General features: G+C 41.6%; 1 protein-coding gene across 1 annotated transcript; it reads left to right on the forward strand.

Moving 5' to 3' along the window:
- Positions 1–26848, forward strand: LOC139419469 (junctional cadherin complex regulator). The gene is made up of 8 exons (XM_071169418.1): positions 1–36; positions 819–1171; positions 5557–6373; positions 19405–19515; positions 20499–21419; positions 24789–24875; positions 25744–25884; positions 26633–26848. The coding sequence occupies exons 1-8, from the start codon at positions 1–3 to the stop codon at positions 26846–26848; spliced, it is 2682 nt and encodes an 893-aa protein (XP_071025519.1).
- Positions 26849–27107: the final 259 nt, after the last annotated feature.

A 27107-nucleotide genomic window follows, 5' to 3' on the forward strand; every position in this document is an offset into this window, starting at 1 on the left:
ATGGTTGCCTTTCTTCAGAACTGGAGAATAACATTGGTGAGTGTCTTTTGACATTGTATAAACCAGTCGATAATACCAGCGTCTCTCAGTTTTTAACATTTTCTTTCACGCTAATAAACTGTCTAAACCGTTTTAGATAGACAAGCAAACCATAGTTGTTGGTGGTTGTTGCCTAGGGGAGCAAGAAGCGGAGCAAAGCAAACCCAGTTCAGTAGTCAACATAAAGTGACACGTTTAATTAGAGAATGAAATGATAGTATAGGCTAACGTTAGTGCATGAGCCAGACACCCTAAATTGGGCCGTCGGGCACACTTCGTGTGATGATGTCTCATTGTGATTTTTTTTAATGTCCCAGTGTTGTGCGAAAGCATTGCAGCAATGGGAGCTTGCTGTGTGTAATCGCTCTTTCTTTCTTCCCTAAATTACCTATTAACATGGCTGGCAAAACTTCAAACGTTACAATTTGTCAACACGTGCGAAAAATGTGCTACAGAGGTAAGGTTAGATAGTAGTCCTCTGTTATTTTCAAGGTTATGAACAAAGTGTTGAGTTTGCTAACTAATTCTCCACAACAAGTAAAGTTGAAGGCAATGTCAGCTAACGTTAGCAACTAAGCCTAAGAAATGTGTGAAAATATCGCGAATATTCTATTCTGAATATGTCATTTAGCTTTTTGATACAGAGGTTTTGCAAGAAGTGAACAAGCAGCCACCGGTAAAGTAAACATCTGTGCACACCTACTGTACTGTAATGAAAGCAGCATACTGACAGTGACAGTTCAACTACAACCAAGCTCTCAACTTTTTCCTCAGCACAGCAGTACAAAATGGAAGGTAAAAAGGGACCTGAGCACGGAAAGACCTATGCCAGGTTAAAGGATGAACACAGGAAACCCTGTCCACTAAAACCAGAGGTTGCTTTAAGCCTGTGGGACGCCGCTGAATCGGACACAGAGAGCTTGGTCCAGGAGAGGGACTACCAGCTTGAGCTTCAGAGGCGAATTGGTGTTGAGTCTGGTGACCAAAAAATGACACAACCTCAAGAGGAAGACACAGATGGCTCATGTCTAGATGAGGGGGAACTTCATGTCTATGATAGTCTCGAGGTATCAGCACTCAGGCAGAACAAAAAGAACATCCAGCAGCAGAGCAGAGACAAAGAGGTGTCCAGGTAGGCCCTAAACCTTTGCTTTATCACCACTGCTATATGGTAATGGTTATACTGTCATCGTAACCTAAGCAAACTGAAAACTAGAGTGCCCTGTACTACTGCATGGAAGTAGGCCTACATATAAAAACAACCAAATTAGGCCTACACAATACACTTGCAACTCATGTAATAGCTTTGTGAGGACCATTTTCATCTGCCACATCAAACAATAGTGTAGAAATCAAGTCTTGAACCATGTTGTTCACATTTTTTGCATGACTCAGCCTATACTTAATACTGTTAGGATAACCGTCTGTGTAGGAGGATGAAAAGTAAATAGGTTTGTGATCCAGAAGGGGTAAAAACATAGATTTCTCATAAGACATTGTGTTGAATATCAATATGACTCTTCAACAAATGTGTCTAATGTTCAAAATGTATTTACAAAGCAGGACATAAATATTTGTCTCATGATGCAGATACAAAGAGGCAAAAACACCATTCATAAATGGTCTGCCAAAGAGATTCAGTCAATCTGCCAAGTTCATCCAAATTCTATTATGCATGGGATGGATCCTGACAGATTCTCAGCCATTGGAAATAGGCCTACAGTTAATGTGACCGGTGTAGATGCATAATGTCAAGTAGGCATTAATATCACTGGCAATAGGCCTAAACATTGTTATCTTATACACTGAACAGAGATATAAATGCAGCATGCAACAATTTCATAGATTTAACTGAGTTACAGTTCATATAAGGAAATCAGTCAATTAAAATGAATTCCTTAGGCCCTAATCTATGGATTTCACATGACTGGGAATACACATATACATCTGTTGGTCACAGATTCCTTTAAAAAAGGTAGGGCCATGGATCAGAAAACCAGTCAGTATCTGGTGTGACCACCATTTTCCTCATGCAGCGCAACACATCTCCTTCGCATAGAGTTGATCAGGCTGTTGATTGTGGCCTGTGGAATGTGTCCCACTACTCTTCCATGGCTGTGTAAAGTTGCTGGATATTAGCGGGAACTGGAACACGCTGTTGTACACGTCAATCCAGAGCATCACAAACATGCTCAATGGGTGACATGTCTGTTGAGTACACAGGCCATGGAAGAACTGGGACATTTTTAGCTTCCAATAATTGTGTACAAAACCTTATCATGCTGAAACATGAGGGGATGGCGGCGGATGAATGGCACGACAGGATCTTGTCACTGTATCTCTGCATTAAAATTGCCATTGATAAAATGCAATTTTATCCTCACCTCCACCATCTGGCACTCTGTTCACAACAGTGACATACGCAAACCGCTTTCTCACACAACGGAATACACGCCATCTGCCTGGTATAGTTGAAACTGGGATTAATCTGTGAAGAGTACACTTCTCCAGCGTGGTAGTGGCCATTTAAGGTGAGCATTTGCCCACTGAAGTCGGTTACGACGCCGCACTGCAGTCAGGTCATGACCCTGGGGAGGGCGACAAGCATGCAGATGAACTTCCCTGAGATGGTTTGTGACAGTTTGTGCAGAAATTCTTTGGTTGTGCCATCCCACAGTTTCATCAGCTGTCTGGGTGGCTGGTCTCAGACGATCCCGCAGGTGAAGAAGCCGGATGTGGAGATCCTGGGCTGGCGTGGTTACATGTGGTCTGCGGTTGTGAGGCCAATTGGACATACGGCCAAATTCTCTAAGACAACGTTGGAGGCAGCTTATGGTGGAGAAATTAACATCCAATTCTCTGGCAACAGCTCTGGTGGACATTCCTGCAGTCAGCATGCCAATTGCATGCTCCCTCAACTTGAGACATCTGTGGCATTGTGTTGTGTGACAAAACTGCACATTTTAGAGTGGCCTTTTATTGTCCCCAGTACAAGGTGCACCTGTGTAATGATCATGTTGTTTAATCAGCTTCTTGATATTCCACCTGTCATGTGGATGGATTATCTTGGCAAAGGAGAAATGCTCACTAACATGGATGTAAACAAATTTGTGTACAATATTTAAGAGAACTACGTTTTTTCTGCGTATGGACATTTTCAGGGATAATTTATTTCAGTTCATGAAACATTGGACCAACACTTATCATGTTGCTTGCGTTGATATTTTTGTTCAGTATATATTCCCAAAGTAGACTTTAAGACATTTTCAGTTTGGTCAGTAGGTGGCAGTAGTAGATCATAAGTGGCACCTCAAACGTATTTGTCTTCTTCACTATGGTTGTGCATCTCAAAGGGTAGTATAGCCTATAACATTAGTGTAAACATGTATTTTTTTCCCGTTGTAATGTTTGAACAAGCTGATCAGATTTCAGTTAAACTAGATGTGCTATTTATTCAAATCTTTACTGGAACATGTTATGTTGTACACTAAATCATAATCAGAAGTGTCCAAAATACAAATAGGCTACAGGGGAAGTAGGCCTACAGGGCATTATTTATTGATAATTATGTTACAACCAACTGTGACTGTTTTCAAATGAGCCAAGGCATTCCACTTTTTATTTTGCTTTTCTGAACATTAGAACAATTCAAGTTAATTATATCATTGTTGCGCTATTTACTTTAGGCAAATTAGTGCCTCACTTTTAATTAGGTCTAATCTGTTTATTGCATTTGAAAATACTGTTTTCAAGTACACAAATTAATCAAAATGAAGATTATAATACAGTGCTTATGTAAAATGTTATATGGAAAACTCCTGCAACAATAAAGCATTTTTCTCACTAAACAGCACATGGAAGATAAAAGATGAATAGCGTTCATTCTTCACTCAACAATGGAACAAGGCCAATAATTGAGCCTGATGCACGCATTGGCAAATTAATTGAGCTGTCAGCAGACGTGTCAGGCTAATTTAGGTACTTTCCGAGTAACTGCCTTCATTTAAGGCAAATTAGATTTAAATTTTGTTGGAGGTTATCACAATAAGTGGTCACTCTGCTGTCCATTAACTGGCCGGCTCTTCATTGTCAACATGCCAGAGACCTCTCTGATGCAGGAATCTGAAGAGAGGACCTCCACATCTGTTTTTCACTCTCCCCATCTACTGGAACTGTTTCCTCACTGACCTCGCAATAATAATTTCACCCTAAACAGAGAGGGGCTATTCTCTCATTGTTGGTTCCGGGCAGATTGATGCCCGCCAAATGAAGATCCACTTCACCACGTAGGCACACATTGTTTCAGTGAAAATGACCATGGCAGATACTCACAAAAGGGTCAATTTCAGATTGTCTGCCCTGAGAACAGTCCCAATTTCCCAGCGTCATAGTCTCATTGATCGGCTCTGTCCTCAAAGCGGGCGTCCACATTCACAACAGTGGGCATTTCACACCCATGTATAGCCTACTCGTCATTCAATCAATGAATGTCCCCATTCAAGCACCTCTATTCATCCAGTGCAATATTTTTCTGTTTACCTCGTGATTTCTTTTGAATGCTGATAAAGAAACACGTTTGAACATTTTCCATAATCTCTTTTTACTTCCCCCACAGTTCAGTTTTTATTCTTACACTGTTTCTTCAAATCAACCGAGTACATTTTGTTGCGTGTTTGGTCATTATCTCGACTACCATATAATAGCCTATGGGTGTTGTTTTGTGCACGGTAAAGAAGACTTCGCCCAGCTGTGTTGTATCCATAATAAATTCTCCAGCTTCTCCAGTCATTACTGAGCCATCCCTTACCCTTTTGGCCTCATTGAGTGAAGTGCCTTACACCTAGGCAGCCCCGGGCAGGGGCATCATGAGATGAGGAGTACGCTTCCCCTCGTCCGCCAAGCAGCACAACAAAGAGGCACTCTGCTAATTATTTTAATGAGATCTTTTCATCCCCGTTAGAAGGGGCACATTAGGTAGCAATTTCAGTCCATTTTCTAAGCTGAAAATTCCCATTTGTGAACCATTCGCCAGTAGTAGTCTTCAGGCACTCCCTCATTATTGGATAAGGAGATGAAAATATGAAGATTACGTATAAATACAGGCAAATAATGTGCTGATGTCAAATTCAATTTGGAACAGCGGCTTGTCTGTTCAAAGAAGGACTCACTCTCATTGTTTAAGGACACCATCAGTATTGTTGAGGTGTACAGTAACACCTATTGTACTGCTGACCTCTCAAAGCTTGTTGTGTTCTTCGTAAAATCTTTATTTTCAGGAATGGAGGCCTACTTGGTCCTAATACTTTTGTATTCAATGACAATTATAGGATCTTCCATTTCTTGCAATATATTTTATTTCATCATAGGCCAGCCTATTGTACCTTTTTATGGTGATTTAATCATTCACATTGGTCTTTCCCATTATAGTGTTCTGATTTAGGTTGGTCACTAAAGAAAATGCAAATTACACTAGTCATGTAAATGTTCTACTAACGCCTCTATTCTCAAATTTTGCAGACAGATGCACTACGATAACACCTACGCAGAATTGCGCTACGATCCCAACTGGAGGACTAATCTTGAGGGAGCTCGACAGTTCGACAAGATGACCCCACCACTTCCCCTCGAGGAAGAATCCTACAACTCGGATGAACAATCTGAGGAGAGCCATAGCGAGAGAGGACAGGAGCTTTCAGGGAGTGGAGGATACAGATACATATTTTCCTGCAGTCCAGCTCTTGCAGAGAGTATGACTCCAGAAATCACAAGTAACGAACTTCAATCTAAACACACCCTAACGTCTTACCACCTCCCCCCACTGCAGAATCAAGTTATCAGAGAGGTTTCACCTGCATTTTCCTACCACCTTCATCAGAACCAAGTTATAGGGCATAGCTTGCCAGAGTCCACCCACCCAAGTCCTGGTGTGCCATCTGAAAAAGCCATGGAAAGAAACCCACACCAGAGAGTCAAGGCCAACCGAGGTGTGAGGAATACAACCAATGCCACTGGTGGTGAAATCCAAGCTAGCTTTCCTGACCTGGAAGACCGTTACAGGGAGACACATGACAGATATGACAGAGCGTTTCAGATTTACTACAATCAAGAGCAGTACGGACAGGCTAGTGGGACAGTGGCCGAGAAACAGTTACAGAATTCGATGTCCTCTAAATCAAAGGGTTCGCGGCACTTGTCCAGCAGAAAGCCAGACATACCAAGGGAGGACATCATTGAACGCAACAGAGTGACACTGGGGATCAACGCAGCCAAACAGGGCTCGTACCTGAGGGCACATGCACAACAGAAGGAGGTGAAATCAGACAGCCAAAATCAGGTAGGCTTATGTGTTGATAAGCTGTGTTTCTGAATTTGTGGTTGTGTATGAAGGCAACCACAGGTGGCCTCCTGTTTATTCCAATTATTTTTGCCCTCCTGTTGAATAGGCAGGTAGCCAAGCAGTTAGAGCGTGGGGACAGTAACCGAAAGGTTGCTTGTCCAAATTCCAGAGGCTGCAAGGTGGAAAAATCTGCCTTTCTGCTCCCCGAGCGCCGATGACGTGGATGTCGATTAAGGCAGCCATCCGCACCTCTCTGATTCAGAGGGGTTGGGTTAAATGCGAAAGACATGTTTCGGTTGAATGCATTCAGTTATGCAACTAAGTATCCCCTTTCCCTAGGTTGTAGTTTAAAAACTAGCCACTAGGAGCTGCACAAACATACTGTAACTCTTAATCTCCTTTAAAGGAATAGTTTATCCCATATCCAAAACTCCCAAGTGATTCCATACTCTGTCCCTGGAGTGCAGAACTGAGACCGCTACAAAAACGGGTCATGTGACTATGCAGGCCTCACTCTGCTTCGTTGTCATTGAATGCATGATTCACAAATCTGTGGACAAATTCATAGTTTCTTTGAAAGTGTACGGTCGAATTAGCTGTTTTTGTCAATAGTACTATCGGTTTGGAGTCTGGAAATATGTAATTTTCAACCTAAAACGTGCAATTATTTTATATAGCGGACTGCCACAGCAGCGAAAATAGGTAACAACTGCACTTGTGGGCACCCTCATGAGGGAGACCCTGCTATGGAGAAACGTCACGATATTTTGGAGCTGGTGCGAAAGTTGATAAAGTTAGGACTATCACAGGTAAAGTTAATTATGCAAAGTGGAAAAAGAGATGGCAGCAAGAGCAAGCTGGTGTTCGGCCCCTGGCTGCACTTTATATAGGAAATCAAGGGAAGAAGTTTCACAGTTTTCCGGGAAAAGATAAGCAAAAGATGGTTAGTAGCAGTTAGAAATAGTAAATACAATGTAGGTTACATACTCCTGCAGCCAACCTTACATCGCTGTGTGTGTGTACCAAGCACTTCAGCGACTATGCATAGGAACAAGATATGCAATCTGAAATGATGGGGACAGAAAACCGAAGGATACTTATAGATACAGCTGTTGCTACTGTATTTCAATGGACTGGAGTGCAGTGCCAAAATACACAGCGTGTTTGAGAAGCGAAAGCGACAAAGCAAGCGTGCAGAGGTATGTAGTCTAGCCTGATCCTTGAAGTTTGTGGTGTTCTTATTGTGTTATCAGACCAGTGGTGGTCGGTGCTGTTTAAGATGAGGGAGGATAATGGCCTTATTTCTATTACAGCATATTGGATGACTGTCATTCTTATTCCATTCACCCAGTTCAATGTAATATCGATAGGTTTAGGCTACTACATGATGCTCAAATTTTCCCTATACCCATCATGAGGTTGCTACAACCTAGCCTATGAATGAAAGTTTACGACGTAGGTGCACAGGTCGAGAGAATTTTGAGTAATCAAAGTGACACATTCAATATCTCCTTGCACACTCTTGGCTACATCTTGCTAATCTAGTTCTTTTTATCCCTGTTTCGTTCTGTTTGCTTCCGTTTTAAGAAATGTTTTTCAACAGAATCGGCGGAATGAATACACCTCTGATCACACGCAAACAAAGTTCACTTTCATAGCAGCCACATGAAAACAGCATGATCACTATGCTCGTTGTATATATTATTCCTTCTCGCTACTATCTACACGCTGTTCTCCTTTCACCTTTTCCCTTCGCTTGTGGACTTCAGTGCATCACATCAGCTTTCCAAGCCAAACCTTCATATCATGACCACTAATGCACTAATGCTACACACAGCCTACATCGTTGTCAACATAGATACTAGAACTAACACGTTAGTAAACCCTCTACATTCATGCAGTTACACCGGCGGGCCCCGGTGGCAATAAATTAACAAAACCTTGACTTGGGAGCGTTCCAGAGCCATAGCCAGCTAGCTAACATAGCGTCCCTCTCTGTTTGAGCCGGGTGTTTGAGTAGGCTAAACTAGCTATCTGCATTGTTAGCTAAGTGAAGGTTAACGTTTTATTTTATTTTTAAATACAACCAAATATAGCTCTCTCTCGCTATCTTGCTTCTCCTTCATTTTGGAAGAAATTAATTTGTTCAAAACTGTTCAACGATTGTATTTCTCTCTCTTTGAGTCAACTACTCACCACATTTTATGCAATGCAGTGCTAGCTAGTTGTAGCTTACGCTTTCAGTATTAGATTAATTCTCTGATATTTTGATTGGGTGGACAACATGTCAGTTCATGCTGCAAGAGCTCTGATTGGTTGGAGTACTCCTCTGGAAGTTATCATAATTACTGTGTAAGTCTATGGAAGGGGTGGCAGGTACCCTAGTGGTTAGAGCGCTGTACTAGTAACCGAAAGGTTGCAAGATCGAATCCCCGAGCTGACAATGTTAAAATCTGTCATTCTGCCCCTGAACAAGGCAGTTAAAACACTGTTCCTAGGCCGTCATTGAAAATAAGAATTTGTTCTTAAGTGACTTACCTAGTTAAATAAAGTTTTTTATTTTTTAAGTGTGTGAGAACCATGAAACTCCTAGGTTTTGTATTATTGAAGTCAATGTACCCAGAGGAGGACAGAAGTTATCTGTCCTCCGGCTACAGTTATGGTGTTACCCTACAGAGTGCTGCTGAGGCTACTGTAGATATTCATTGCAAAACAGTGTGTTTTAATCAATTATTTGGTGACGTTAATATATTTATAGTTTTATCTAAAAAAAGTATATAATTTTTAATGGTATAAATGACATTAACTAAGGAGGATGGCCTCCCCTTCTTCCTCTGAGAAGCCTCCACTGATGTAGACATATAGGCCTAGGTGCTCTACAGGTTAGCATGTATTTATGACAAGGGGGGGGGGGGGGGGGGGTTGAGGAGACAATAGACTGTGTCACCTTACATTGCAGAATAGAATATCTCAAAAAACATTGGACAAATGTGAAAACATAAACCCACTAACCTCCACATAGAGGTTTATAATAACAGATCATTCAATAAAGTAAAGTTTAGCTACTTACTCGTTGGATAATTGTCCATTTGGCCCAGCTGGAATAAGTTCTTCAATTCCTTTTTGGAATACAGATTTTTTTACAAGACACCAGAGTTTTTGTGGGCAGCAAAAAATCCATGTGGTTGCGAAAGCAAACTAACTGCTCCAAATCAACAATAAGCTCCTCCATGTCTGTAAGAATTGTAGTCATGAATTCTAATTCTCTGCAGGGATGGATTGGGCCCCCGGCCCAGCTGCTGTTGCAGCCTCGGTTTCTAGAACAGAGGCTGCCGTCTGAAGTTCAATTTGCCTCAATTCTTCATCAGAATAGACTACTCTGGCTCAAATAAATAACACATCTAAAGCAAAGTTTGAAATGTGTTCTACCCTCTTGTGGCTTTGAGTCTCTAGTGACTCTTGTCAAGGAGTTCAATTAGGCTACTCTTCCTCCTCACTCGTGACTCTTTCTTCATCAGACATGTTCTTGGTTGTTTTTTTGAGGGGTCACATGCGCAGTTGTGGAGACAGTCAGCGATATAAAATAATCACAAATATTTAAGGTGGAAAAGTACACATTTCCTGACTCAAAACCAATAGAACTTTTGACAAAAATAGATAATTCGGCCGTATCCTTTCAATAAAACAATGAAGTTGTCCACAGTTTGTGGATTTGCAAATCATGCATCCACTGTTGCAGGTAGATTTTAAAATCTACCAGCCAGTCAGAGACACCAACAAAACACATATTTTGTAATGTAACAAAACAATACAATTATTACTAGTAAGAAGTAATGTGGTATATTGTTGAATGACATTTTTTGTGACCTGAGTCTTTTAACCAAAATATCACAGATGAGACAAACATTTCCACCTGCCCCTTTAAGGGAGTGAGGTTACCATGGTAAGGTAACCTGCGAGGTTGAGTCTAACTAGTAGAAGTGTCTTTTCTTCCCTAGCAGTTAAAATTCAAACATAGAAAAACAACCTAGCTTGTGAATCTAACAATGTAAATAGCCAAGAAACACAAGGACAAAGTCTCACTTCAGTAGACTTTCGTTTCAAGTAAATTAGACCAACTTTTATGCCTGTGCACAGCGCTTCTAAAAATTAACCTTTTACTGAGCTCTTCACATGCGCACAGCCCCCAGCCAGGCAGTGTTGCAGTGCGAGGTGGAATAGGCTATATAGGATTTGTAGTTCTTTGACCTTGTGCGATTCATTTACTAGCTATGAAACAAAGCGGATATTGGATATTCCAATGTCTTGCAAAGAAGGGCACATAGTGGTAGATGGGTAAAGAAAAAAAATGAGACACTGAATATCCCTTTGAGCATGGTGAAGTTATTAATTAATTTGGATTTTGGATGCTGTATCAATACACCCAGTTACTACAAAAATGCAGGCGTCCTTCCTAACTCAGTTGCCGTAGAGGAAGGAAACCACCCAGGGATTTCACCATGAGGCCAATGGTGACTTTAAAGTAGTTACAGTTTAATGGTTGTGATAGGAGAAAACTGAGGATGGATCAACAACATTGTAGTTACTCCACAATAATAACCTAATTGACCAAGAGAAAAGAAGGATGCTTGTACAGAATAAACATTTTCCAAAACTTGCATCCTTTTTGTAACAAGGCACTAAAGTAATACTGCAAAACATTTGTTATGTTAGGGGCAAATCCAATACAACACATTACAGAGTACCACTCTCCATATTTTCAAGCATAGTGGTGGCTGCACCATGTTATGGGTATGCTTGTAATCATTAAAGACTGGGGAGTAAAAAAAAATTTTTAAAAAAAAGGAATGGAGCTAAGCACAGACAAAATCCTAGAGGAAAACTTGGTTCAGTCTGCTGTCCACCAGACACTGAGAGATTATTTCACCTTTCAGCAGGACAATAACATACAACACAAGGCCAAATCTACACTGGAGTTGCTTATCAAGAAGACGGTGAATCTTCCGAGTGGCCGAGTTATAGTTTTGACTTAAATCTACTTGAAAATCTATGGCAAAACCTGAAAATGGTTGTCCAGCAATGATCAACAACCAATTTGACAGCGCTGTAACACAACAAAATGTGGAATAAGCCAAGGGGTATGAATACTTTCAGAAGACACTGTACATAAAGAGATTGTTTGCTTGAACACCCCACTGTAAACTACCATTCGGCACCTATTTGCTATTATACCAAACATAAATATAAACGCAACATATAAAGTGTTGGTCCCATGTTTCATGAGCTGAAATAAAAGATCCCAGAAGAAGAAAAAAAATATGCACAAAAACATATTTCTCTAAAATGTTGTGCACAAAATTGTTTACATCTCTGCTAGTGAGCATTTCTCCTTTGCCAAGATAATCCATCCTTCTGACAGGTGTGGCATATCAAGAAGCATGATCCTTACACAGGTGCACCTTGTGCTGGGGACAATAAAAGGCCACTAAAATGTGCAGTTTTGTCACACAACACAATGAAACAGATGTCTCAAGTTTTGAGGGAGCGTGCAATTGCAGGAATGTCGACCAGAGCTGTTGCCAGAGAATTTAATGTACATTTTTCTATCATCAACATCGTTTTGGAGAATTTGGCAGTATGTTTAAGCGGCCTCACAATCGCAGACCACGTGTAACCATGCAGAGCCCAGGACCTCCACCTCCGCCTTTTTCACCTGCAGGATCTCTGAGACCAGCCACCCAGACAGTTGATGAAACTATGAACTGTAATTTAGTAAAATCATTGAAATTGTTGCATGTTGCATTTACATTTTTTTTCAGTATAGATAATTATAATTTTAAAAGGTTAGGCTAATTCACACTCACAATGAGTTAGCCAAGGCTATGTCCTACAGACGGGTTGGTTGTTTAGCAACACAACCGAGGCTTGCACAACTATGGGGCAAGACAGACTTAGATTTATTGACAACATGTAAACTATATTTCGTCTCCAATGTTTATTGACAACATAAATACATTTTCACAATGAGCCCTTATTGTCTCTCAAATACATAGTTATAGTTGTTGGTTAGCTAGCTAGTGATTTTTAGCTATTGTAACGACCCTGGGTTTATAAGCGCAGATATAGACTCTGCCGCTGGAGCCTGCTTTTGTTGATAGCGCAGTTGACTTCGGGCTTAGAAGGTCGAGGGTTCGAGACCTGCTCCCTGCTGTTTCATTACATTGGTGTCAGAAGTGATCGGACCTTGCATCCACGACAGTGCGTGGGCTTGACCGATGAGCGCGGTCCTATAAGACGTTGAGTTGCAAACTAGCGCGAGGACGCTCTCTTTGAAAGTAGGGAGTAGTGTAACGACCCTGGGTTTATAAGCGCAGATATCGACTCTGCCGCTTTAGCCTGCCTTTATGGCACAGTCAATAGCGCACTGGACTTCGGGCTAGAAGGTCCAGAGTTCGAGGCCTGCTCCCTGCTGTTTCATTACACTATATGACATGAAATCAGTAAAAACACCTCAAAAGAAGACATGGTGTCAATAACAAGATGAAACGAGCCACTTACGATTCCCCACATGGTAGTTTCTTGTCATTCTTGTTAGCAATCTCGCCATCCAGAATCACAACATACTGACTTGTGCCCCATTGAAGCGTGCACATCGTTTTTGTGATGTTGTCAGCTAACCCATCTACACTACTCATGCAGTGAGTATAAGGCCTTTTTACTGTGGAATTGTACATATGGGCTGGACATTTTTTAGTTGTTTTTTATTCTTGGGGTTAGGTGTACTGTATGTGGCTGTCTTGGTGTTTTATTTATTGAGTTGCTGGTATTTAATACATATGATGCTGCCTGTGATGTGTTTTGTAATGCCATAATACTGACTTTAAATTCTGCCCAGCGTCTCTGGAGAGAGGTGATTTACATGTGCTGGGTCAATATTCAGTCTTGTTAACGTCCATACACTTCCTTTTTAAAAATCGTAATATTAAGGTGAGATTGGCATTTACGATGCAGACGAAGGCTTTGCATTGACCACTGATAAGATATTCCATTAGAAGTATTACAGAGTACTTGTATAGCACCTCATTGAAATAAATAAGGATATGTGAAATAATTTTTGTAGCTGGTTTTCAAATGCATAAAACATTTACAGTGCTTTGCAAAGTATTCATACTTCACATTTTATTGTGTTACAAAGTGGGATTAAAACTGATTTAATTTCAAAATACCGTAATGTCAAAGGGGAAGAAAAATAAGATAATTTTTAAGATTAATGCATATTAGATAACTAAAATATAGTCTTTGCATAAGTATTCAGCCCCTTTGTTCAGGCAAGCCTACATTAGTTCAGGAGTAACATTTGGCCTAACAAATCACATAATAAGTTACATGAACTTACTCTGTGTGAAATAATAGAGGTTGGCATGATTCTTCTGCCTCCCATACATACAATATCTGTAAGGTCCCTCAATCAAGTATTGAATTTCAAGAACAGATTCAACGAATCTTTTAAAAAATGTTAGTATTTTTCTGACCCTTTGACATTACAGTATATTGAGTAGATTGTTGACCCAAAAAATACAATTAAATCCATTTAATCCTACTTTGTAACGCAAAATGTGAAGAAATCCAAGGAGTATGAAAACTTTTGCACGGCACTGTATATGAGAAAACAGACTTTAGTTGAGGCGACAACAGCAATTGGCTGTTGAAATAAAGGCTAGACAGTGTCTTAACATTACATGATCCAACACAGATGCCTTAGTATTCACACTCTTCTGATTTGTTTTGGGGGGGGTGGGGGGGTGGCAAAAGCCTTCTCTAAACGTATCAATTGTGTTCCTATATATTAAACATGTTGCCAGTCTAAATGGTCTGCTTCAAATGTATGTTATCTTTTGAATCCTCTCAATGGCAAATATGAGTCAGATTATAGGCTTCCTTTCCTTAATCATAATATTTTAAAATATCTTCCTAGTTCCTCCTTATATCTTTTTAAATAAAATAAAGTCATAGGCTAAATTTTTCTATCGAACCAGACTGATGCCTGTCCATTTTTATCATCCAAGATATGAATATCTAATTTCTTTGTCGACTCACATGGAAACTACAGAATATGCAGCGATCTCTGACCTAGTCTGGGAAATTAATTTGGCAGGAGCAATGCCGTTTTCATTTGCTATCCACTCTGAGAAGGAAAAGGGAGCCATGTCTGCCTATCTAGTGCCTATTATGAGTTGATCTGTACAGCAGTAGCTATTAAGAACATCAGAGAGGCAGGGTTACCAATAGCCTTTTAGATATCCCCCTGCACCTGGCACAGGCGCATAATTGGCTGAGGACGGTAGCCTGCTCCCTCTGTGCTGGGGTACACTGTATGCTTACCCGTGTAGCTATATCACTAAACCCTTTTCCCCCGTCTACCATTTACTCATCTGAGCCCCTAGGCCTGTCACAATGTCTTGTATCATCCAGATTAGCATAGTCAAGAGCCGTTAGCATTGTGGCATGTAAACAGAGCCAGGCATTCTCCCTCCCCTAAACTGTCTGTTTTGCCAGTCTCCTTTGACTTAGCGTGTTTTTTCTCATTGCTACTACTACTAACCACACAACATATTTTACTCGACGGGTGACATTGTGGATAAAGATTCCAGTCACCAATTTGCATGCATTGTATGCTAAATTGAATTTTAATGCATTCGTTTGAGAATGATCTGGCTAGTTTGTGTTACCGCCTCCTTGATGCAATCCAGCACCATGAAATTAAGCAGTCCAACATTCTTAGAACATTTGTATAAGGTTTAGTTGTTGTATAATTTGTATAAGGATAACCTATTGGCGCAGATGGAGGCTCAATTTTCAAACAGCAGAACAAGTACAAGTCATTATATAATGATTACCAGGCCTACTCATTCTTTTCTGATATGATTTTTCTGCTGCATATTGTGCGTTTCCTTCTCTTTCTCCACAATGTCCTTCAAAAGAAGCCAATTCCCTAGACAAATCGCATCAGTTTCACCACCATCATTATCCAAGCCCAGCTAACCATGCTCTTTATGCTCTCTTTAAAAGGCCCCATTTGATTTTTGACAGACAAGACTGTCTGAAACCAACTTGCATAATTAGCAGTGTTATTAAAATGTACACAATCTTGTAATGCGGCAACCTTGTAGCCGGCGAGTGTCAGGAGCAACGATGGGCTCCTGCAGTGGTCCCCTTTGATAAAGACAGAAGTAGCAGCAGCAATCTTCAGCTATTGCACTCAGCCCGCTGAGTCCCTCGCCTGTCTCTCAGGCCCTCACTTCAAAGCCATGGGACATAATGTACAATCTCTTAATAGTTTTAGACCAAAGCTTCCCGGGGGCTCTCGGCCACTGTATAGCCTACCTCAGTGTAAACACCTAATCAAGATTGCCTGGGCCTGGCCACAATAGCAACCAAATAGCAATCCAAGATCCGCGGCCCTTTGAAGTCTTCATTGCAAAAACTGATGTTTCCTGGGCAGCTCAAGGTAAAATGGCATGCCCAATTGCCTGGAATTTGTTGTGGCTCGTCTCTCCAAGAGGAGGGCAATTACGGGCCCCAATTTAGCAGAATAGATATTACACAGCTTACAATGCTCAAAATGCAATTTGGCTTAGATCATTTGGCTCCAATTGATTGGGATTTTTATAATGGGTGACAAAAGGCAGTGTCAGGGGGCACGGGCAGAGGTTGTGGTCCTGTCTTGCCATGGGAAAGCTGGGGATTGAGAGGTGGGTAGGTGGATACTGTCATTGGTGGAGTCATTGACACCTGTTACTGATCTACACACAAAACAGCTGCTGCTCCACCAGTGTCAGGCTTGGGGACAGACAGGACAACACCTGGACCATTAGACAGCCTATTAAATTACTAGAGGGTCTATGTTATAAATCCTTAAAGTTCCAGGATGGTATGAAAATGGTAGCCATATTGGTCAGGGAGAAATCCAAACCAGTCTAATTGGAATTAATGGCAGTAGAGGCATCGTCTTGATTTTACTTATGCAGGAAAATAAAAGTAAGGCATGTGATATATCAGAAATTGTGTAATAGATTTATTGTCAACCTAAAATATTGCCATATAATTATAAATAGTTTGTACAGGTTTTTCACCAATTTCCTGTATAAATAGCCTCTAAAATACGTGTAAACAGGCCATACATGTCTATATTTTTGTTTTCTTGGAAATATGTAAGTGCTCTTATATGATATAATATCAGTACTTGTTGCATTTACAACTTGTCTAAGTCCTATCATCAACTGATTTCAGACAATGTACCGCTGTGGAGTGACAGCATTATTTGAATGGAATGTTGGCATATTGGCAGTTAATTAGAAAAATCTATGGAATCATTTCTCTAAAACTGGCTGGCTAGATGGCTAGCTAACAAACATACAGTGCAGATACATTCTTGAAATAACTTATCACAGCTATAATCTTTGGAGGGAGTTGAAAGTCTGTGTTGCCCAGCAACAACCCCAAAACATCACTGCTCTAGAGGAGATCTGCATGGAGGAATGGGCCAAAATACATGCAACAGTGTGTGAAAACCTTGTGAAGACTTACAGAAAACGTTTGACCTCTGTCATTGCCAACAAATGGTATATGACAAAGTATTGAGATAAACTTTTGTTATTGACCAAATACTTATTTTCCACCATAATTTGCAAATAAATGCATTAAAAATCCTACAATGTGATTTTCTGGATTTTTTCTCATTTTGTCTGTCATAGTTGAAGTGTACCTATGATGAAAATTACAGGCCTCATTTTTTTAAGTGGGAGAACTTGCACAATTGGTGGCTGACTAAATACTTTTTTGTCCCACTGTATATGATCTGGACACTGTCAGGATCACCTTAAGTTCTATGTGCCAAATAATCAACACATAACTTAGTTACAAAACCACCCCTCAAATGTCAGTATTTAAGCGGAACAGTTTTTCTGACATTTGACATTGAAATGGTAATGATACGATATAAGCCTAGTTTTCTCTAGTTTCACATTGAGAAGTTATGCTACTGCTCATAAAACCTATTTCAATTTTTTGGCAGCCATTTCTTTTGCTGAATAGGCCATAACATCACATGAACCAAATCCCACCATGATAGTAATTCTAAAATGTCAGTCTTCTTACCAAAATAGTATATAATTCAGTTACTTCTTTCATTAGCTTTGTACTACAACACCGGCTCTGCTTTTGCCACCGCTTAGCTATCATCTGTGTGCCTTCTTGCCCAGATAGGGAGGACACTGCATTGGGTTATCAGCCCAGCTCCCCGTATACCTGGCCTTTCAGCAGATAGACAGAACAGTTTGATGGATATATTACAACTCCATCCACTCACTCTCTCTGACCTTCGCCTATTCACTCTCCCAGAATTAGTGGCATTTAACGAGGAACTCCTCAGCCTGTCAATACCATTGATCCTCTCAGATTGTCCTCAGGACGCAGAGTGAGGGACCCAAGTTAACTAAATGATTTTCATCACGACATTAGCTGAATACATTTCTCTCTCAAAACAGTGCATTACAGTACAAAATGAAAGAGAATGGATGTGAGGGTTTGTGGAGCTTAGGCCAAAACGTGAGGGAATTGATTGTTAGGCAGGCTACTTGAAAAAAATATAGGTTACACCTATGCTACAGATTTGACAGAGCAGAGTAGTTTTGGTGGTTAGGGGAAACATCAGTACTATCTTTTTTTTAAGCCTGCAGTTTAGTGTCCTCAAAAGGCCTCCTCTCAAAATAATATTTTTATTTTGACTGTTGTCATTATTTGGGGAAAATAAGATACAGTGCCTTCGGAAAGTATTCAGACTCCTTGACTTTTTCCACATTTTGTTACATTACAGCCTTATTCTAAAATGGATTTAAAAAAATAAAAAATCCTCAGCAATCTACACACAATACCCTATAATGACAAAGCGAAAACAGGTTTTTGAAATGTTTGCAAATTTATTACAAAGAAAAGCATAAATATCTTAGTTACATACGTTTTCAGACCCTTTGTTATGAGACTCGAAATTGAGCTCAGGTGCATCCTGTTTCCATTGATCATCCTTAAGATGTTTCTACAACTTGATTGGAGTCCACCTGTGATAAATTCAATTAATTGGACATGATTTGGAAAGGCACACACCTCTCTATATAAAGTCAGGATCATGGCAAAGATGAACGGAGCAAAGTACATAGAGATCCTTGATGACAACCTGCTCCAGATTGCTCAGGACCTCAGACTGGGGCAAAGGTTCACCTTCCAACAGGAGAACGACCCTAAGCACACAGCCAAGACAACGCAGGAGTGGCTTCGGGACAAGTCTTTGAATGTCCTTGAGTGGCCCAGTCAGAGCCCGTACTTAAACCTGATCGAACATCTCTGGAGAAACCTGAAAATTGCTGTGCAGCAATGCTCCCCATCCAACCTGACAGTTTGAGAGGATCTGCTGAGAAGAATGGGAGAAACTCCCCAAAGCTTGTAGCGTCATATGCAAGAAGACTCAATGCTGTAATCACTGCCAAAAGTGCTTCAACAAAGTACTGAGTAAAGGGTCTGAATACTTATGTAAATGTAATATTTAAGTTTTTTTATTTTAAATAAATTAGCACAAAAAAAACTGTTTTTGCTTTTTCATTATGGGGTTTTGTGTGTAGATTGATGAGTGGGGAAAAAACAATTTAATCAATTTTAGAATAACAAAATGTGGAAAAACTCGAGGGGTTTGAATACTTTTTGAAGGCACTATATATATTGGGCAGTTTTGAGTATTGTGCACCTGACTGGACTGTCATTGTTTAACTCAGTTAATTGTGCTGTGAAATATTTACCTCCAATTTGCTTTCCTCTTATGCAAACGATGTAGGCTTTCATACAAGTGTTAGACAGCAGACTCAGCTTTTAGCAACATTTTCCTGAAGTCTTTCAATCTGTTCCATGAGCAGCTCATTCATTTTGAATGACACTTTTTGCTCCACTCTCCTTTTTGTTTTCTCTTTTTCTATCCAAAGGTTTGCGATACTACAGAGGAGATTACCATTGGTGGGAACCAGGAGGAGGAAAGCCAAGGGGACAATTCAGACCCGGAGCTGAGGTGGCTCCAGAAAACCCAGCAACTCAAGGTGGGACCCTCTCCACTCCTTTTCATGTTATGATCTCATTCACTTTCTCCTGTGTGTTTTTGCCCAATTTCCCTATAACGCATAACTGCTAGCGAGGGGCTTTCTGCTCAAGATGAAAATGCCTGCACAGTGGGTTCACTACTGTCACCTGGGATTTTAATTTTACCCCCACAATGGACCCAATCTATGTCTGAGCAATGGAGAAACATCGTTATTTTGAGCACTTGAGCGGTCACCCTAATGTTGCCTTGGTAGAGGAGAGGAGTGTAAATATTTTCCCATTAGAATGAGGGGAAGTTGGTGTTTGCTAAATCAGAGGCAATAGATTCTGAGGCACATTGCCTCGGAGCCCGGCAAAATAATTTGGGAGAGCCATGCTACGAGAATCTCCAACATAACATGAAAGGCCCTCTCTGGCCATGACAATAGCCACAAAGCATCAGTTACATAAGGAAAGAGGGGTATTTCTTCCACATTGTGGGTAAAATCTTCCAGCCTTCGTCCCACTGATACGTTGAGTTAAGGAACACATCACACTTAGGTTGTTCACAAATTTAGAATTGTATGTTTTATAATAAACATTTTAAGTGTATTTTTTTGGTGTTTCTCAATCATGGGAAGTACGTTCTGATGTCTTTTTCCAAAGCGTATTTCATATGATATCTTGTCAATGAAAGAATATTTCCAGTACATTGGCATCCTCCTGCTCTTAAATATTTGGTTATTACCCTATTTTCCTTTGTTAAATAGGGTCCTTGTTAGATGTATTACATGTGACTCATCAATCAAGTGTTAGTACATTTTAACCAATGCAGGAAGTCCTGATTTTCACAACTTGTTTGACCTCCTTACCTACATCATGATATTGAACTTGTATCTTTTTTTTTCCTTATTGTCAGTGTTGAGTTGATCATATTGCTGTTAGCCTGTTGGTTGCTGTTATTCTAAATGTTAGTTCTGTTATTTCCAACCCCTACTCGCAGGTAACTCAGATCTCCAAAGAAAAGCAAGCTCAGCAGAGAGTGAATCCCAAACCCCCCAGTGAGAAGAGACTCCTGGCTCAGGGGGTCAAAGCCAGGCCAAGAGACTGCTACCTGAGCCCCCCCACCGACACCACCAGACCTGCAGCCAGGACCCAGGCTCACTCCCACCCCCACCACCAACCCCAGCACTCACCCCACCTCCAGGCACTCAGTGACACAGATTCCCAGTCTAGCATACTGGACACCCAGCCACACCAGCCCCAACGCATCCCCTTAACACAGTCCCCCACCGTCCACCTCAACATCAACACCTTGTCCAAGTTCCTCGCTTTTATGCACTGCAATCACCAGGACGCCGTTCTCACCATACCCAAGCCCTGTAGTGGCCCCAGCCCCCAAAGGAAGCCACAGTCTATAGACGGATACAGCCCTAACGCCAATGTACCGCTTAGGAACACCATCCTGGTAAACCCTTACTCCCACCCAGGCCCTCACCCCTGTCCCCAAGACCACGGTTCATTACAGCTGGCTTTGGTTCCACAGGCTGATGTGTCTCCACTGAGCCCAGGTCGGGGCTCTCGCAGCAGTCAGGGCTTCCCAGGGATGCCCCCTTTCTGCCGGGGCAGCAGAGAATCACTGCATCTCTCGCACCAGGAGAACGCCCCATTGCAGCGTGAAAACCACATTGTCCTGCAGTATGATGATGAGGATAGTCACAGGTCTACTTACACCGCCGAGACAAAATACTCCTCTGGCTCCTACACAGTGCTGCCCCCTATAGGTAAAATAACGACGGGGGACACTGAGCTAGGCCGTGACAGAGCTGCACAGAGATTCACCTACATGCAGAGAAGCAGCTCTGAGGCCTACCTGGCACAGATGAGGAGAGAGAAACAACTGAAAGAGAGAGTAATTTACAAGGTGTGTATGTGCACCTGTGTGTGTGCACCTGTGTGTGTTAACTTTAGCACACTATGTGTGTGTGAGATGACGAGGTAAAACAACCATTTTGAGACGTGTAAGAGAATAAGGTGAATAAAAGAGAGAGGGAGGCAAGGGGTGGCTAAAGACAACCATTTACATGCAATGACGGCCTCTTTCGTTGGCCATCTTGAGCCCTGCAGGTGTGTCCCATTGAGGAACAGAGAAAGTCAGCCCTGCTCCCATAAGGTAGTGTAGCACAGACTAGAGACATCCACATACAGTAGTAGACATTCGCTTTCTAAGACAAAAGACTCAGTTAATGTTATAACGTAGCCTACTATTTTTATTTAGTAGGTAACTTAAATAGATATTCTACTGATTATTTTTAAGGTACCAATTAATCTGAGAAAATTACTTTTATCACGTGATTACTGTTACAGGCTTTGGCTTTTCCATTTATGTTTTGAAGTTGGACTTTAGTGGAAAGGTGGGAAGGTGTTGCACCTGTGCTGGCCCTGGTGCTATTTAAGAGTGGCTGGCCCAGTGCTCCAGTTTTCTTGATAGATGCGGAGGGTTAACATCATTAAATGGATTTCCCAATTTTAATTTCTAGACAAACAATTCTTTATCTGATTTCCCTGATTTCGTTTTATGCCATCTTTTTGGTTTGCTTCCTGTCTTTATGTTTGGTGTAGGTTTTTCTTTTGTTTGCCTCTTTTTGGGCAAATTTAGTGGGCCCCATGGTGGGTGTCTTTTAAGTTCCAGTTGTTGCTAGTGAACTTTCAGTGGACACCTCCATGAGTGTCTTTCAGAACCCTTCGATTTGTTTGTTGGTCAGTGACTCTGTTAGTTCCACCTTCTGTTCGAGAGACATTTTTGAAGTGGAACGTAATGGGATTTTGTTTCCCATGAGTATGGTAGTCGCTCTAGTCACCTCTCTGAAGCTCTGCTGTGCCCAAATATTTGAGTGTTCAAAATACACTTTTGTGGTAGCGTTTCTGTCACTGACATCCACCTAGAGGGGTTATACGATTGGTGGAATCATTTTTGAAAGATGCATAAACACACAGGCTAATAAAAAAAGCCATGGACTTGATCCCTGCTGTTACACGTGCTATGTCTAAGAAAGTCACCGGGAGCAAGTCTAGTGTGGAGGAGGATGTCAGCGATCCTACCATGGTTGATTTGTCCGAGACGTTTATGGGTGATCCTGATTTAGCTAAACCTCCTGAGTTGACCTCTCCTTTGAAAACCCCAAAGGTAAGTGAGTTTGTAGGATCACTGAAGGAAGAGAGGGTTGTCTAGGAAGCAGCAGATTGCAGAACAGATTAAAGATGTTTCCCTCTCCCCTCTTTTTTGCTGAGATACATCCAATGGAGAAGTTTGATTAAGTTTGTGTGGGTTGCTTTGACAGAGATGGTGTTTTAATGAGGAAATTGAGTTCTTGCGCCACTTCGGGCAAAACGATTGGCCTAGTGCATCTCAAATTGTCGTTCCAGTTACGCTTCAACAAGAGATACTGAGGCTGGCTCACGATGGTAGTATGGCAGGCCATCTGGCTTACTGTAAATCCTGTCGTGTTTGCCAGGGGATGGGTATACCGAACCATGCTGTACCGGTTGCACCTTTGCTGCCTCTTCCTGCTTTTGACAAACCTTTCAACAGGATTCTGGTACTCTGTGTTGGTCCTTTGCCCAAAGCCAAGAGTGGTAACCAGTTTCTCTTAACCATAATGTGTGCTGACACTCATTTCCTTGAGGCCATTCCATTGAGGAAAATCACAGTTCCCAGTATTGTTAAGGACCTGGCGAAAAATGTTCAGCGTTTGGACTTCCGCAGTGCAGTCGGACCAAGGTTCGAATTTCATGTCAAAGGTATTCCAGCAAATGATACAACAGTTGGGTGTAACCCATTGCCCCTCTAGTACCTACCACCCATAGTCTCAAGGTGCTCTTGAGAGATTTCATCAGACCTTTAAGTCTATGTTGAGAGCTTACTTTTTTTGAGTTTGAGGAAGACTGGGATGAAGGGGTCTCTCTTGTGCTGTTTGGATATCATGTCAGAGGTCCTTTGAGTTTGCTGAGAGAGAGGTTGTTGCAGGGCGACACGTTAAAAACAAAAACAAATCTGTTGGAGCACGTTAGCGCTTTTTGATACAGATTGTATCTCGTCTGTGAGTTTGCCAGTGAGAATCTTGAGAGGGTACAAACAAAAATAAAAATGTGGTACAATCGGAATGCCCAAAACTGCACTTTCGATGTGGGTGACCAAGTTCTGGTTTTGTTGTGGGGTCACCGTTGCAGGCTCGCTTTTCAGGCCCTTTCCCCATAGTGAAGTTTTTTTTAACAACATGCCTACCGAGTGAACCCTGAAAAGAGAGAGAAGCTCCGCAGTGAGGTGGTAACTTACCTAACAAGAGGAAAGTTACTACGGCTATTGCAGGCGTTTCCCCTGGAAACCAGACATGTCCGTGGGAAGGACAACTTGGTTGCTGATTGTCTCTCAAGTGTGGGCGGTCAGTGAGTTTTGTGTTTTGCCTTTAGCCAATGTGTTGCCCTGGCTCACAATTTATTTTGACTGCACATTATTCCATTTTGGAGATGAGTTTTGTTTTGGTTGCGCTCATTCCAAGGGGACAAAATACCCAAAATACCAAATACTCTGCCCCTTTCCTCTCTCTGTATCTCCACTAGCATCTCCACTGCCTCTTTACTTTCCCTGTATCCCCACTAGCCTCTCCCCTGCCCCTTTCCTTTCCCTGTATCCCCACTAGCCTTTCCCCTGCCCCTTTCCTCTTCCTATATCCCCACTTTGCCATGTTCGCCATCATGTCTGACAAGATTACAGGGTAGATTTGTAAACACCCCAATGTGGAGGGTATCAAAAAATGTGAAAGCAGATGGGAGGGGGTTGAAAAGAAAGAAAAAAACTCAACAGGAAGCCATCTCCATGACCAATGGCTAATTCCAAAGTGGCCTAAGCCCCTAAAAGGAGCCAGTCCGATCTGGAATGATTAGTCCCCTATTGTCCGGGGCAGTTTGTGGATTGCTGCTCGAGTGCACCTCAGAAATACATTGCGGATTAAGGTGCTTCCTCGTCTCTCTGCCTAGAAGAGAGAATCTCTCTGTCAACCTGTCCCTGGGACTCCACTCCCCAGGGTGCAATACAAACACCCCTTAATACCAAAAGACCCAAACATACAGGCACTTATCAACAACCTGTTTTTAAGGCAAAATATAGATATTTCTGTACTTAGGTAGGCATCATTTCCATATAAAGTTTAATGTGTGTGTATGTCATTCCATGCCTTAATAATAAGTATTATCTAATAATATGTAGCTTGTTTGTGTGTGTGTATTGTCCTAGGCCTACACCCTGAAGGACTATAAGCAGCTGAAGCAGGACGTTTATCTTGGAGGCCTTGGGCCTGATTACACCACCACAGAAATTACAGTAAGTGCCTCTGCCTACCTTAAAACCAATTGTCATACCAAATAATAATATTTTCCTATGGCTTCCAGCAATTCTGTCCCTATGCTTTACTTTATTTAACTAGGCAAGTCAGTTAATAACATTATTTACAATGACCCAACATGGATGAAGCTGGGCCAATTGTGCACCGCCCTATGGGACTCCCAATCACGGCTGGATGTGTTACAGCCTGGATTCGAACCAGGGACTGTAATGACACCTCTTGTACTGAAATGCAGTGTCTTAGACTGCTGCGCCACTCGGGAGCCTTTTTTATTCAGCAATCTTAAATCTGAACTTTTTTAAGTGTTTGTTAAAAAAAAAAAGGAATGTAGGTCTCAAACAGACAACGGTAATGATTAGATGCTTCATAAATCCATTTACCCGCTTCATTTTATTCAGCTGATGATCTTCAATGGCCTCTTTGTGCTTCCATTATATCCCGCCCCTCTGTCCCTGTTTCTCATTAAAGACTTGTCTCGTTCTGAACAGATTCAATTGGAATCACAAAGCAAATGAGAGTAGCCCTGGAAGGTTGAATGGTATTTGGGGTCTGATGTATCTTTTGTTAATCCCTGAGAGTAAAAAGTGAGCATGTATGGCCAATTTGCACTAGATTGAGGCCGTCTCTGTCTCTAGGGTCGGCCCTATTAGTGAATGATATGTGTAAATGTTGATAGGCCTTCTGAATGGTTTGTTGTATTTGATTTTGTCGGGCGGTGTGGAGAGGCTCCACCGAGGTATACACAAAGAGAATAGGGCCTTAAGGGAGAAATGGCTCAGTTAATTAAACCCACTCTTTTGTAATCTCCCTCTCTTTCTTTCTCTGTTCATTCACAACATGGCTCAGGCCGAGAAAATGAGACGACAGAAGCTGTATTCAAATGTGATCCGCGAGCAGAACAAGAAGATAAGTAGGATTCCCTTTCTGCCAGCCGCCAGGAACGCAGTGGGCAGCAACAACAAGGACAACATGGTTCCTAGGAAGAAGGTAACAGAGAAAGAGACTGAGAGAGAATCAGAAACAGAAAGAGAATCAGAGAGAAAATCAGAGGGAGAGAGAGGGGGAGGGAGATTCAGAGGTGGAAAGACGGCGACAGAGAGAGAAAGAAGGAAAGAGAGTACATCGCTTCAAGTGCATCCATCTCCCCCCGGTTTCCTCAGTCAATTTGTCCATCATCATTATCTGTCTGCTCCATCACACAATGTGGTATCTTTGTCTCTCAGATAATAGGAGACAATTTGAAACAATGTATGAGCTTACTGCATCCTCTGGGAAACAATAGGCTCATTTAGGAAAATTGTCTGTATTGCACTTCCAGTCGCCATTTTGTTATTTACAGATAACAAATGAATCCCCATGCACTGAAATGTCACTTGATTGCGAGTCTGAGATCAATTAAAGACACATCAACATTCTGTCACAAAGTTTGAACCCCAAGTTCAATCTGCCATTTGAAAGCATAGTTTTTTCCCCCAGTTATTGCAGTTGTACCTGCCCCTCTATCTCCAAACTATATTTATGTAAAACTTTACTTAAAGCCTAATGCTTTATTACTTGTTTATTACTTGTAAGCATGAGTCTTTGTCATCTTATATGTGTTTTATCAAGTGTTTTATTGACTCAAGGTGGCAGTGATTTAGTTAGGAGGGGTGATATGGGAAATTATAAGAGCATCATACATGTTCATAGAAAGTCTTACAATGCATTATAACCTTTTATTTCCATTGGATTTAAGGCCCTGGAGTACGCCAGGAGCATCCTGAGGCCCAAGGTATTGCCCCAGGCCCAGCAGCCCAAGATCAGAGAGCCAGAGAGAGCCCAGGGGGCCCTTAGGGGCAACACTCGCCTCCGGGAGGGCCTCGACCTATCCCAGCTGGCCACAGTGGAGGCCCTGAGGAAACGGCACGAGCAGGAGAAACAGACTGTGGCCAATGTGGTGCATGCCATCTGACACAGCACCGGCCCATTCACTTTACAGCACACTGGAGTCACCCAACTGGAGTCACCCTTAAAGCTGACATGGCCGTTCGACTTTTGAAGAAACTCAGCATATGGACTATATAGACAATATGGAGGAATAAGCAGGGGATTAGTGCAGCAATCATTCATTAATGCTTGTGTCTATAACTGCAGTTTGAGGTGTTACAGTGTAGCCTGTCTGTTTGTGGTTGGTGACATAAGCATTTACTGTATGAACGTTTTTTTACAAC

The sequence above is a fragment of the Oncorhynchus clarkii genome, chromosome 10 (assembly GCF_045791955.1).
Source record: "Oncorhynchus clarkii lewisi isolate Uvic-CL-2024 chromosome 10, UVic_Ocla_1.0, whole genome shotgun sequence".
Taxonomy (NCBI): domain Eukaryota; kingdom Metazoa; phylum Chordata; class Actinopteri; order Salmoniformes; family Salmonidae; genus Oncorhynchus; species Oncorhynchus clarkii.